This window comes from Sebastes fasciatus, chromosome 3, assembly GCF_043250625.1.
Source record: "Sebastes fasciatus isolate fSebFas1 chromosome 3, fSebFas1.pri, whole genome shotgun sequence".
Lineage (NCBI taxonomy): Eukaryota > Metazoa > Chordata > Actinopteri > Perciformes > Sebastidae > Sebastes > Sebastes fasciatus.
Window position 1 is genome coordinate 28,972,763 of NC_133797.1, and position 14,181 is coordinate 28,986,943.

General features: G+C 42.0%; 1 protein-coding gene across 5 annotated transcripts in view; it reads left to right on the plus strand.

The window, feature by feature from the left end:
- dlc1 (DLC1 Rho GTPase activating protein) overlaps positions 1 to 14,181 on the plus strand; it is a 90,302-nt gene that overhangs the window by 25,756 nt on the left and 50,365 nt on the right. For 2 of the 5 annotated variants that reach the window (XM_074630022.1, XM_074630023.1), the window contains exon 1: positions 9,890 to 10,459. The exons of the other annotated variants lie outside the window; for them this stretch is intronic. In XM_074630022.1, coding sequence (XP_074486123.1) covers positions 10,333 to 10,459 — 127 coding nt within the window. In that variant the 5' untranslated portion in view covers positions 9,890 to 10,332. Of the gene's footprint in view, positions 1 to 9,889; positions 10,460 to 14,181 lie in introns of those variants that run through there. 5 annotated transcript variants of the gene reach the window in all.

A 14,181-nucleotide genomic window follows, 5' to 3' on the forward strand; every position in this document is an offset into this window, starting at 1 on the left:
AAGATCCTAGACTCATCTACAAAACCATCAAGCCAGTCGCCTCTCCAAGATAAGAGCCAGACTGGATGTCGTGTGTGATGCCCAAAACTTTTGACCTGTATTTATTTACCTTTTGCCCTCATTTCTTACCCACCTTCTTCATAATATGATGAAACAGATATTCCAGTATAGAAAGCAACTAAGAATAAACAGCTACATATGTAAATCTATCCAGATGCAAACCCTCGCGAACATGCTTTTTTTGTGACTGCACTTGTCTTGTTGGCCTACAATTATCAATCCTCATCTGACTTCCTCCTGATGAATAGCCTTCACCGTATCGACATGCTGTGTCATCACTTTGCAATGCTCGCCGTCATCCTCTTTGCACACTTTATTACGAATCGATCTTAAGAACAAACTCAACGTGTAGCGACTGGCCCCTCCATTCTGGCTCCGACCTCTCTGTCAGCAGTCTGCCGGTAATGCACAGGGTCATCAGGAAGCGATGGATGGACAGACCTACTCTCAGACGGCCGGCAGGGGAGCGGTGTTCATTAAACACCCCCCTGTGTCGTCAGTCCGCCGGTAAACAATACCAGAGAGGTGGTTCGACGTGGGGACGAGGCTTTTATATTCTCCCCCGCTGTCTCAAAGCCCGCTGGGAGTCCTCGCTCACTCTCGCTCTGTCTCTCACTCTAATTAACGCCCCTTGCTGAAAACCTTTCATGGGAAATGTGCAGAAGCTGTCAATTTGTTTGTTCTTGTGTGGTGTGTGTGTGTGTGTGTGTGTGCATATGTGAGCGCTACCTTTTGGCGAAATGCCCACTCTAAACTTTTTTTTTTTTACAAGGAGACTAAAGCTTGCAAAAAACGCAGTGCCAACTTCAAGGGGGTCAAACGTTCTTGGTCATTTTTCGTCACTTAAATCAGTCTGACTTCCTGTAAGCAAGTTATGTAACCTCCATCTCTGGGTCTGTGTTATGAAACCCAGGACCCTGGATGGGGGGTGGGCGGGTACGATAGGGATTTGGTGGAGTTTTGGGGGACTTGATGGAGCACAAAGCCCAGTGTTCATTGTGACACTTCAAAGCCCCCTCTGTATCGCCACCATTTAAGCCCCTAGGAATGACACATTTGTGACAGTGTTACATCACACACCATGCCCTAAAGGCTCCCGCTGCCCTGCCATGAAAGACAGCTCATTCATGGTTAATTTTACTATCACTGTGGCAACAGAAGCACACCAGCGGTCAACAAGAAGTTTCCACTGGCCGTGCTCTGTAATGGCTCGGTTGATGACCTCCCTGCGGCGCTGGCTGTACCTCGGTGAGCGGTCAGTGTCACAGCTTTCCTGTGCACAAAGAGGATGTGTGTAACATGCAGTTATGACTGACAACCTGTTGTTTAGAAATTGTTCTTTATGGGACTCCTGGGACGCTGCATAGCCTGAGCCTGAGCTCCACAGGGCCTGCAGAGTGTTAGTGCGCTGGAAAAGCAATGACATAACTCATGCCATCTGGAGATGATTAGGACCGTCATGCAAACTTGATGCATGAGGGTCCTTATCATTGGCTGGGCATGGTCTATGAGATTATGCATGTGATGTGATGAGCAGTATGAATGAGTGTGTTGTGTTATTGAAATCAAACTGAAGAGCCACTAAATGGGATGTTAAGAAAGCCCAAAATAAATCTATTTCATGCTGTCTGCCCTTTGATTAACACTATTTTCAAACATTTGATCATCATATGACTTACTGGATTTTTTTCAATATGAACATGATTGTTTATATTTTATAACAGACTTTTTTCATAGCTAGTCGTCTCAATATCATCCTCCTCCTCAAGGCTATTGTGGCAAAATCATGGCTGTTCGTATTTAGGAAAGAGATGGACAATGGAGAAGTCCATTAGGCAAAAGTGGAAACTATAGAGGTCTTACAATCTCCTTTGTTTCAAACAAAAAAGGTTTGAGAAGTTACAACACAATGTTTTATCAACAAAAATCAAAAATTAACAAAAAGTAACAATTGTGTTGTTACTGTCTTTTGCTCACCTGACACAACATAAAAAATTCATTATTCTATTTGGTGTCCCTTTAGTACGCACATGTACCGTAGTATGTAGGCTCATTTATATGGAGGTGATTTGTGTTTTTCAGAAAAGACAAGACTCCGAATCAGTCAGTGCTTATCTTCAGAGGCAGCTTGTTTAGCTCTGTGACCTGACATCCTCTGATCCAGGAAGTTGACAGGTTTACCTTGTGTGAGTGAAGAACAGATTAAGAGGCAAGAGAGGAAAGGGATTCATATTATATTGACATGCTCTCTTCTTCTGTGGTAGAAAAAATACAGGGTTGACTTTAGATATGGCATTGAGACATTTAACATCTATTTAGTATTGGTTGAGTTTCTTTGGCAGCGTTTTAATTCCAAATAATTAAAGGGACAATGTGTAACATTTAGGGGGATCTATCAACCGAAGTAAAATATAATATTCATATCTATGTTTTTATTCAATCTAAATCCTACACGCTGTAGGAAGGGAAAATTGAACAGATATAGTGCTATATAGCCCAAGCACAGTATTTTTTAACCTTTACACAACCAACTCTGCAATCATACAACTGTCTTGAGTTGTCCAATGACATGAACACCTTTAATTCTACATGAAGTGAATTTTTGTTTTGTTCTGTCTGAACGTACGTATTAGCTCAGTGACTGATGATCCTTATGGATTACAGATTGTTAAGGCCTCTGAACACCCACACAGGTGTTTTCCAGTTAAATCTGGCTGATCTACTCGGGGCTGTGTGGGCGTGTATAGACTACACTTGATTGACATCTTCCTGTGTCTTCTGTTTGCTTTGTTGCACCTGTTAGGGCGGGACAAATTGCACCTTTATCAATCTTATTGGTAGACGGAGATTTGTGATGTAATAAATTCCCATCAAAGCTCCGCCCACCTTCAACCTGAGCAGAGGTCTGATCGGCCAGAATAACTGAACACACCTATGTGGGTGTTCAGAGATCTCGACTGCACATGATATTGTGTTTGCACAAGCTACAGGAAGCATTTAACATCAACACAGGAACTTTTCAACTTGTGTATTCAACAGAAGAATGTGAAGAACTGAATGTGTAACAGGTCTCTTTCTGGTCCTCTGAGGTTAGAGGCACCATGCCTCGCCATCCTGATCTAAATATAAACCAGTGGGAATATATAAACAGAACACAATGATGGGCGTCCAACCAGCAGCGGAGTTAAAGCTTGACCTTTTACCTGGTCTCATGGACTTAAAGCCTCATAGTCTGCAGCGCTTGCCTCGGTTGTAGGTGGAGGAAAGGAAAATTAAGGAAAGAGGAAGTGGTTTAGCACCCTCAGTGGAGTCCTGTAGGGGAGGAGCACTCTGACACTAGGGAGTTGGTGGTTCCTGTGAATAACCTGTCTCATCATTTCTGTCTGTCTGGCTCCTCTTTTTGTTTCCCTTCTCGTCACCAGCCTTCCTTTCTTGGAAGTCCAGTGACCAATTCATTACTGGCATTTTAAAGCTGATTATAAATGCAGCTGTGTTTTCGAACACACACAATGACATCTGGCCTGAGTGTTAACCTCTGGAGATCCCAGTATTTATCATCATATTATTACACACTTTGAAAAGTCCCCTCTGTTGGTGCATCCGCTTGACCATTGCTCACCTTTAAAAAAACATAAAAACAACACCAATCTTGAAGTCACTTCACTTTTAAAGTTCAACATTTAGGGAACAAGGCATATTTGTTTTCTTGTTGAGAGCTAGATGAGAAGTTGAGTATCACTAAATATGGTGGTAGAACCAAAAGGTGATGAGCTTAGCATAGCATAAAGACTGGAAACAGGGGTAAACAGTTGTTATCCAAAGCAAAGAAGAAATGCCTACCAGCACCTCTGAATGTACACATCTTGTTTGTTTAATCCGTACGCAAACAGAAAGTTAAGTGGTGCTAGCCAGGCTAGCTGTTTCCCCTTGCTTCTTGTCTCTATGCTAAATGCTGGCCCACACTAAAAGATTGTTCAATGCTTAACAGATGTTGAAAATGTGAGAGACCCCACACTTAATCGATATGTTATGACATTTCAACAGTTTTGTTCCTATAGTGTTTGGAGAGCAACGATTTGGCCAAAACAGCAACACCACACACTAACAGATTCCAGTCATGAACAACAAGAGTTCCTCGAAAAATCTCTCGGGATCAAACGTGACTTTAGTGTAAACAAGTTTGTGCAGTACTTCGTACAGAAAATTCATGAAGAAAAATGGAAAACATATGGATGAAGTCATGGAGACATGTTAAATAAACACTTGTGTTGTGTTGTTGCCACAAATCAACAAGTTGGTCCTTCATTTCTGGAGTCCATCTTTCTACTACTTTATGCTTCACGTTTACATTGTTGTCCTTCCTTCTTCAGTCAGCTTGATTCTCGATTGGCTATCGTTCTTTCCCACGTGATTGCATCACCGGGTGTCCTCGGGGTTCCCCATACACAATCGGTATGATCGATATGAAATCGGTGCGGCCAGGATGGACTTCCGAGCCGATCGGGGGATGTTAAAAACAATCTTAACATACCTCAAATCACAAGAATATCTGGAAGGATAATCTTCAGAACCATCAAAAATTCAGGGCTTTGCTGACCGTTATCGGGAGGGGGGGAATCGGCCAAAATTGGCTTGATTCTTGTGAAGTGTGTGTCCAGCATAAGCTAAGATAATCATTTGCTGGTAGCTTCATATTAGTTTACAGACATGAGAGCGATATTAATCTTCTCATCCGCTGTAACTCTTTCTTAAAATGTCGAACTACTCATTTAATAAAAACAGATACTGAGATGTGCTTGTGTTGTGAGGACGATCTGTGATATCTGACCGACTTGGTTACCAGGGTAAACAACAAGTCCTTTCAGCACATGGTGTCTGAGAATCCCTGCTCATCCACAGATCTTGTGATTGACCTTTTGGGATCTAACAGTCCTCAAAATGAGCATGGATTTCCACACCAATTCCCACTTAATTCAGAGAACGTCACAGTGAAATCAGTTTCATACTGAATGACTTGCTTTCCTCATTTTTGGACTCCTTGTTTATACCCTGCAGCTACGTGCCTTTTGAGGACATTGCTCTCATCTGAGAAGGTGCTTTGACAGAAATGAAGCTCCGTTAGCCGGGAGCCAAGTCAATAATAGCTCATGACTGATGTTTGTCTTCTGGTACTTGTTCCTGCTCTTTGAGTCTGCCATATCCCACTTTTCTTTTGCCATCCCTCCATACACAGTTCAGCAGTCGCTGTGCTTGTGCAAGGTCACATTCCTGGCCTCCCCCGTCAGTCTACGCCAGCCTCAACACCTCCTCTCCCTCCCCTCCCCCAAACAGCCCCTCCTCTCCCTTCCCATTTGACACACTCACTTCCTGTGTGGAGGCTGGTACTGTACTGTAACATGTTGGAGTTCATTCCATTTAGATTTCACACTTCCAACTCAGCTGTGAATACATTTATAGATGCTATCTAACATGTTCCCCTTGGAAGCAAATCTCGACTCGTTTATGCTTGATGTCTGATATTTGGGAATTTCAAAAAGTTAGATGTTTTACATATTGCTTCATCTTGGGCTTCTGTTTATTCAGACTTCATGTTTACATATCTTGACGGTAAGTGTCCCTCTTAAATTTCCCACGACTGGAGAAGTGTCATTTAGAAAAAGCAAAACTTATTTCTCATCTCCATCGTATCACCTGTTTACTTGAGACAAAGCTCAGAAACCTCTCTACTCCTTTGTGACTTTTGAGACTTCTTCCTTTGGAGATCCGTCTCCCCAGCTATGGTGCTCCGAACAGGAAACCACTGCATGAAGGGGAATTTACAACAGGAAGTCAGCTTGCTGAACTCCCAATTACAACAACAAAAGTCTCCCCGATACCAAAAAAGGAAGCTTGGGTCATTATTCTTACTTTAGCTTTATTTTTCAGCAGACTGGTATGTGTTTCATCACCTACTCTGCATGAAAATCATGTATTACTTTTTATTGGAAAAATAGGGCATCATGCTTTTCCTTTGTATATAGAGCCAGGTCAATGAGTAACTATACGGATGGTGGGCAACTAGGTGTCTGTAGTTATTTTATGGCAGCAGTATATGTTAGACAGTAACAGTATATACAGAATATGAAAAAGATGTAGATTCTTACATGAATTTAATTTTATTTAAGATATGATATGAGTTATGATATGAAGTTGTGTTTTTAGTGCTTTGTGTTGTGTCTGTTTGTTTTTCAGCAGAATATAGATTTCAATTAAATTTGGTTGGGAATTAAAGAAGTAATATGTAGCACAGATAGCTAGCGTTTAAAATGGGTAACAGCAGTCCAAACTCAAAACATTGGAGCCGTGGCCCGTCCGCTCCTCCAGTGTGACTGATAGCAGTTAGTGCACGTTTTCGCAATTTGAGGGTGACAGACAATAACGTTTTTCTTATCTTATCTCTGTTAATCCAGTTCGTTAGCTTGCTTCCATGACTACAGAAGGCTGTGTTTGCGTGCCAATTTATTTCATATGTGGCAACAGGGTGTTGAAATGGGCAGTGGACGGGATCACACCGACCAAAACAAACGTTCTGGACCTTTATAGAGATTTCAAAGTAGAACAGTAATATACAGTAATATACTGGCTGTAGCGTTGTTGTCGGAGAAGCCAGTATTTCAATTTAAAATGTTTCCGTAATCTCTGATGACATATCATAGTCATTTTATGATTTATTATAATAAATATATTACATATTTGTCCTTCAAGGTAATGGCCGACAGAAATTTTTTTTTGGTTAGAGATCCTGATCTAGGTGCAGATCTGGCAAAAATGTTTCAACATGGCAAGATTTTTTAAACATTTTTGTTATTATCTCTTGAGCTACTTTTCAATGCGCTAGCTGAGTGCTTCAACTTTATTGCCGGATAGGAATTGCCATATTGGATGATTCTGACACTTTTTTTTTTGTTTCCAAGCTCACATTTTAAAAATGATCTTTTTCTACAATATCTGTGCATGGCAACTAACTACAGCATGGTTACGGTTAGGAAAAGATTGTGGTTATGGTTACAAAAAAGAGTAAACTTCACTTTCAGGTCTGCTATGGGCTACATGCTGATCCATCATCCAGACCTTCACCTTTATTTTATGCCTCGGACACACTACTTCCTGCAGTAGCACTGAATGTTGACAGAGGACGTAAATCGTGAAAAATACTAATGTGGCCTGTACATATACAGTATAAATACATGGAGGTTTTCCGATCATTATTATTTTGCTGTATTTTGCCACAAAAAGCTTTTCCCTGAGTAGATCACCTTCTCCAAATAAGAGGGAAGAACATGGTGGGAGCTAACTAAGCAAACAAGGTGTGTTTTTCTGCACAGGTCCCTCCTTTCTCTCGTGATTATAATTTTAACTGCCTGGGTTTATTACTGACCTGAACCTATGCTTCATCTGAAATGACCCAGTAAGCACTTTCATCCTCAACCAGGGGGTTGTAAATCTCCCAGTGTTGATGGTGTGAGATGCCCACGCTGTCCCCGAGGCTAATGAATCAGTCCTGGCTCAGCAGGCTCTGTCACTCCCTGGCTGCTTTATTTCCACTCGTCTGGATGTCAGGGGTGAGAGATCGTCTAGAACTTTCAGGAGATTGTTTGGATAAACTATATATGGGATATTTTGTGTTTTGATATCTTGAGGTGTTTCTCTGATATCTTACTGTAAGTGTTATTTTTAGTTCTTGAATAACTAGCACACACACACACACACACACACACACACACACACACATACACACACCAGATGCCAGATAGTCAGAATGGAGTTGTATGAAAGAAGGGCAGACAGTAAGGGTGAGGGAGTGTACGTTTGATAGCAGAGTAAGACCTCGAGCAGATGGTCACATCAAAGGGACTCACACACAATTACAGTCCCACTCGGGCACACCCACGCACACATGCTTCAGCATACCGACACATTTTTGGCTACGCTGTAAAGAATACGAGTACAGTGCATTGTTTTTCATAGACATTTTGATAAAGGACTCTCACATACTGTTTATATACACTGTTTGAAGTCCTCCCAGAAACCCCCCCTGCCCTCGTTTTTCACCTCCCCTGTATTCATTTCTCGGCCAGTATGTTGGCAGGTAACCCTCTCCTGCCCCCGTTCTGCGGAGTTACATGTAGGTACACACTCCTGGCACGCTGCACACATGTTTGACAGAAGGGGCATTTGGCAAGACTTTCCTTCCTGAGGTATGAGAACTCCATTGTTTTTCCTTCTCCACCCCCTCTCCTCCGCCCTTCAGGACATTTTCCGTCATATCCAGGTTACAGTCTGCAGATTGCCCCCTTTATCACAGGTATACCAGGGAGAGAGAGTACACTGATATGTTGTTGTGATACGAATACTGACCCAGATGGTTCGCATTTGCGTGTCTTGCACACACACATGCATGAAAACCATAATTTGATTCAGATTTCACGCGAGTCGAGCAGGTGTGCGAGGGAGGATGCTAAAGGCGCGATACTTTTACAGGATGTTTCTTTTTCCCCGTATCCCATCCTAATCCTTATTTACAACGTTGTTAAAGAGGCCCTTCCACAATTGCAGAAGTGAGGACTAAATGGTCGTGAAAAAGCAAAAGACGCGGGAATCTTAAGTCTTATCAGTCTCAGCAAACCTCAGGAGACCATAAAGTCAATTGGCCGCGGTGAGCACAATGCTATCAGCAGGCTGCAATAAACCAATGCTGGGTACATTACCTTCACTCTCTGGAGCAATCAGCACGATTGGCTGACTTTCTCAAGTGTGAGCTTAGTGTGGAATGCAACGTGAACAGCTCAGACTACTCACAGCTACACGCACATATGAACTCATACACTCAGGTAATGAGTAACCATATACACACATGTATGAGCATGATCGGGCTAAAAGACATACAGTATGTTTGAGTTCAGTAGATTGAACTGATTGATACGGAAACTAATAATAACCTTATACCTGATTGCAAGATGTATTCCCGTTTTGTGGAGCGAATTAATTTATCATCTAAAAAGCGTGTAAAAAAAAAACCCATCATCATACTGAGGTTGCTGTTTTTCAGCCACTAAGTAGCCAATGACTAAGCTTCTCCACAGACCCCAGAGAGTTGCGCTTGCCTAATAGAAGCTAAATCAGCATTATCCGATCAACTCAGCAGCGGGCTAAGTAGTGGATTCCATTGTGTTGTTTTTGTCCATCTCGGCAGCTTAAGTTTTGTTACATAAGGTTTACAGTACATTCCTATTTCTCAATAACTAATGGCATGTACTTGTCTTTGTGAGTGTGTGTGTGCACTGCATACTATATCCCTACCATAATGTATTTACAGTGAAGTCATGTTCCCACGGCTGAATGGCTGAGGGAAGTGATTATTGGCTTTGAGGAATAACTGAGAGGTTTCTGTGGTGCAGTTTTAAACCCCGGCATTTGTTCACTCTTTGGGGGAATCCCTCAAAATGTTTTCCACTATATCAACCATTTCTGTGAAACCATTCAATTGTCTGAGTGGCTCAAACGTTATCCTGGACCCCTTCATCATCTCACTTCCTGTCTTTTGGTTTCAGTTCTGTGATGTGTATAGCTGCTTGTGAACAAGGACAGGTGGATCTTTATAACAACCAGGCTGCCCGGGCAACGGGTTATATAACTGGCATTGATGCTCTCTGTGTCTAGACAGGGTAGGGCAGGTGTAAACAGATTGGATGAGAGGAGGAAGGTGACAGAGAAGAGAGGCGAGGAAAAACAAGATGCGAGATATAAAAAAAAAAAGCGACAGGGAGGGAGAGATGAAGATGGTAGTCGTGACTATAAAGCACTCAGATATTCATAGAGAGCGTTGGAGCTTGTGTCAGAAAGCACTTACTCACACTTACACACATATTTATATACACACACACACACACACACAGAGGCAGAATAGAATATGAGAGCATTGCAGCACTGGCTGGATGTGTCCCAGCAGTTACAGCACTGATGCTCACTGCAGCAGACGGGAGTGTACAGTCCCGACTGGAACAGAACAGAGTGAGAAAGAAAAGGAGGCAGACCAGTACAGAGGATAGAACAGAGCCAGTTAGATGGAGAAACTAGTCAGATTATGATTGAATGTTTAAACATAGATATCATCCAAAAATAGGAGCGGTGGAAAACAGGTGGGATTGACAAGGCACAGAAGCTCGATAATCGACCCGATCAGGAACAGGGACAGGTGTCGGGAGCGGGTCTGACTTAGATAGATTTCGGTGGATGCTAACCGGCATGTCTCGCTCTATGAGGCTGCTGCTGCTGCAGAGGTCCTTCAGTGACCACATCAGGTCCTCCACCTCCAAAGCCCTCGATAGGCTCAGCAAGCCCGCCCGAGAGAGTCGAATAGGTGAGTGACGACTGACACAGCGGCTGTATGTATGGAGATATTTGTACAGCAACATGCACACGTTTGTTTGCCTCTGTTTTGTATGTGATTGCGTTTACATGATTTGTTCCAAAAACATACAGTTGTAATTTTCAGTTTCTTTAGATTCTTTAAAAAGATATACAACAGGATGGGGAAACTGCATTGTCATTGTCTCAGAGAGAAGATGCTGCAAAGAGAGCAGTGCCTCTGACAAAAACAGATCAATAGACAGCATATCTTTGATGTGCAGAGATGCTGCAGCTGCAACAGACACTGACTAGTTCAGATGTTTCCTGGGGCGTTTTTTAGATGATAATTGTCAGGTTTGCGTAGGTTTTTCTTGTGCTTTATGTGACAGCAGGTGTGTTGGTGGATGTGCATGTACATGGATAAATTTTTCTGTGTAGGAGTTTGAGATAGCAATGTTGGCATTTTCCCTCTTACCTGCTTCTGGCACAGTTGCTTGAAAACTGGGTTTTGCCCCATGTATAACTGATGAGCTGCTGTACGCACACAGGAGTGAGTGCATTAGAATAGACCTCCAACTCCCTGACTAGCTGGCTTTTAAATAATACAGATAGTACTCTATCATATTAGAGCAGCAGCAAAGGAAATGGAGGAATGTTGGCCGCAGATGGCCGATATCATCTGCAGGTTCAGGCCGCTTTTAAGTGGTTTTAAGACAGGTGTGATCATCTTTAAGGGTCACGATTGACATGACGTTCAGCTGCATCATGTTTGAAATCGCTGCACTTTCCAAGTCAGTACAGGTGCTTGTGGGCTTCTTTTCAAAGGAGGTAGCACAACTTTCCCACTGAATCCAGAGGTCAGCGCCCTGTGGCCTAACCTCTCTATTGAAGTGGAGAGCACCAGGTGATAAATATCCACCAGGATGTTTCAGGCTGTTGCCACATAGCTCACTGTCCCACATGAAAGAGGGAAGAGTTGAAAAGTGGGTCAAAGAATTATGACAGGATCTAATTACAGCTCTCCTGTCACTAATTCCTCTTCTTTTCATTAGTTCTCTTTCCTCAAGATGTAGGCAGAAAGTCGTGACTTTAACAGGAAATGCACGTGCAACTACTACTCAACTCATGCATGTGTGTCCCTGGCCATGAAGTCCAGGAACACAGTGTACTGAAACCAGCCAAGAGAGCTGTAGGGTTTTTTTAGTCAGCGTGTTTGTGTCACATGCCAGATTGTCCTGACTCCATAGCATCTTAAACTGCATTTTATATATGTGTGTAACTACTTTTATGCTATTCGAGAATACACCAATTAAATATGACTCAGGTTGTAAAAAGAGAAAAAAAAAATTCTGGTGGCAAAGTGGTCTTGAGCTGCCTTGTGAAAATCATTTGATATTTATTTACTATAGCACATGAAGTTGACACTATTGCGGCATGTCATCCTTGATGACGCATGTGCATGAGCTAATACCACTCAGGGCATGCTCTCAAGGACTGCATGTCAACTCTGTGCAGCATCACGCATCCTGAAATCCAATAGCCGTGTTGACATTTCCCACCCTTGTCATCCCTATGATCACATCACATATTTAAGCATGTTTACAGCTGAAGGGGAAAACGCTGAGTTTATCCCATGAGAAAACCCAGCTGTCACTCAGTCTATTGGAGATGTCATCAAAAAGATCACTGCTTTGTCCGGCTATTGTCCTTGGGAGCCAACCATAATCAACCCCCTTTATCAAGACAGATCTTCTCAAGGCAGTGAAGGTGTATGAATGAAACTTTTAAGGGCCCCAAGCTTCGAGCGGACATCTTTTTCTGATCCCTTCCTTTAGGCCAAAGGTATGAAATTCCAACAAGACAGTAACAGATACTGCACCATTGAGGCCACACACAAGCGTGTACTTCCAGCTTTTTCATCAGCTGATGATTAATAGCTCTGAGAATTTCAGTTTAACATAGAAAAAGTCTCTTTGCAAAACAGTAAAGCCTTTAGACTTCAGTGATTCATCACATGTTGCTAGATTCAATGCTTTGCGTTCCTTGAAAAAAGATGAATAACGTGCCCTATTGATTTGTAGGAGGTAGGTGTAATATGGACATTTTGACTCAGCAAAGACTCAGAAGAAGAGAGTCTGGAATGAGTGGCACGCCTTCTGCTCTGTTTTAAATGGGGTTCGGTAGGTCAAAGGGCATCTGGAATCAGTGCAGATAGAAGACAGAATGAGGGCAACAAACAAATCTGTCATCATACCTGCCTGCAGAATATTTCCCTTAGTCCGTTCATTAAGGACTCAAATCACCTCGTAAAGTAATGCAGATTTTAGATTAGGGCGTTTTAGCTGAGCTGCTGATTTTAGTCGTAGGCCTACAGGCAATCAGGGTAAACCAAAACTATAAAGATTGTACAAAGATTCAATTGTCAGCTTTTCTTTTTGATATTTAGTGGACAAAATATATATAATATAATAAAGTTCATCACAAAATGTGTAATAATTTGGACTGTTTCACAACAATCACTCAGCCCCAAAACCAAGTAAATGGAACTCTTCAGGCATTTTCACAATATAAAACGAAAAGGTCTTTAATGAAAGAAGAGGTGTGAACAATAATAAACAGAGTAGGAAGCACTGAGCAGTAACTGCTCACTGAATTATGTCAACACCACTCAGCACATGAATTATTTTTCTCCTCCATGTCACTTATGCTGACATGTTCTCTTTTTCCCAGCTGACACTTACGTATGTGTCCATGCACTAAAAGGTTTTACGGGACCAGGATATTGTGTAACAGTCCCTCTAAATGTCATGTTTTTTTACACTAAAGAGTCTCATGTATAATGTAGTGCAGCTTCTGAAGGATTGCAGTGTGATGTAATCATGGATTGCATCAAGGTGAAGGTTATATCTGCTTTCCGTTTCCACCACTTTTGGCTGTTTACCTGAGAGGCCTAATTAGTTTATTATGCCATCATAATGCTACCGGCTAATCCTATTGCATAACACCCAGAGATTGTCAATCAATCCATTCCAAAGTCATGTGAATGGAGGTAATACGCCAATTAGTTTGTTTTTTTTGCATCTTGGCTTAGAATGGTTCAGCAAATGTGTAGATATTGTGTAAGATTGTGTAAGCTTTTGCTTAATGAAGATACATTATTTTAGTTTCTATTGTCTTGTTCAATGACAAAAGCTACAGAAGATGAGGAAATGTTCAGTGGCTTAAGGATTTGCGCTTTACTCTGATTTGCTGTTTTGCTCTGGCTCAACTTTAAGGAATGTCAAATGAGTGTGAACACGCATACAGCTGCTGCATTTCTGTAATATTACACCAATATTCACATGTATTGAGTTACTGAATTTGCACAGAGTTTTCCCTTAACAGTGATAAGTGGATTTTCTCTTTATACCAGCTGTTAATACAGTCACATGTTTATCTAGCTCTTTCGTCACCTAATAATTTGAAAAACAAGACTTTGGGCAATATTTTTGTGAAGCCGGGCACAAGCACAAACCTCAAGCTGTTCCTCTCATACCCTTTGAAAACAGTTCACTTTCTGTTCCTGCAGACAACTCTATAGTGGGCTGTAAGTTCAGTTGGCTTCTCCTGAGAGGAAACTGATAATGTTGTGTGGGAGGTGGAGACTTTGAAGTGCAATTATGCATTGTCTGCCAGCCTTGCTAGTCTGTGAAATTCAGTGTCAGCGACATTTGTTTCTGCTTTGTTCCTCAC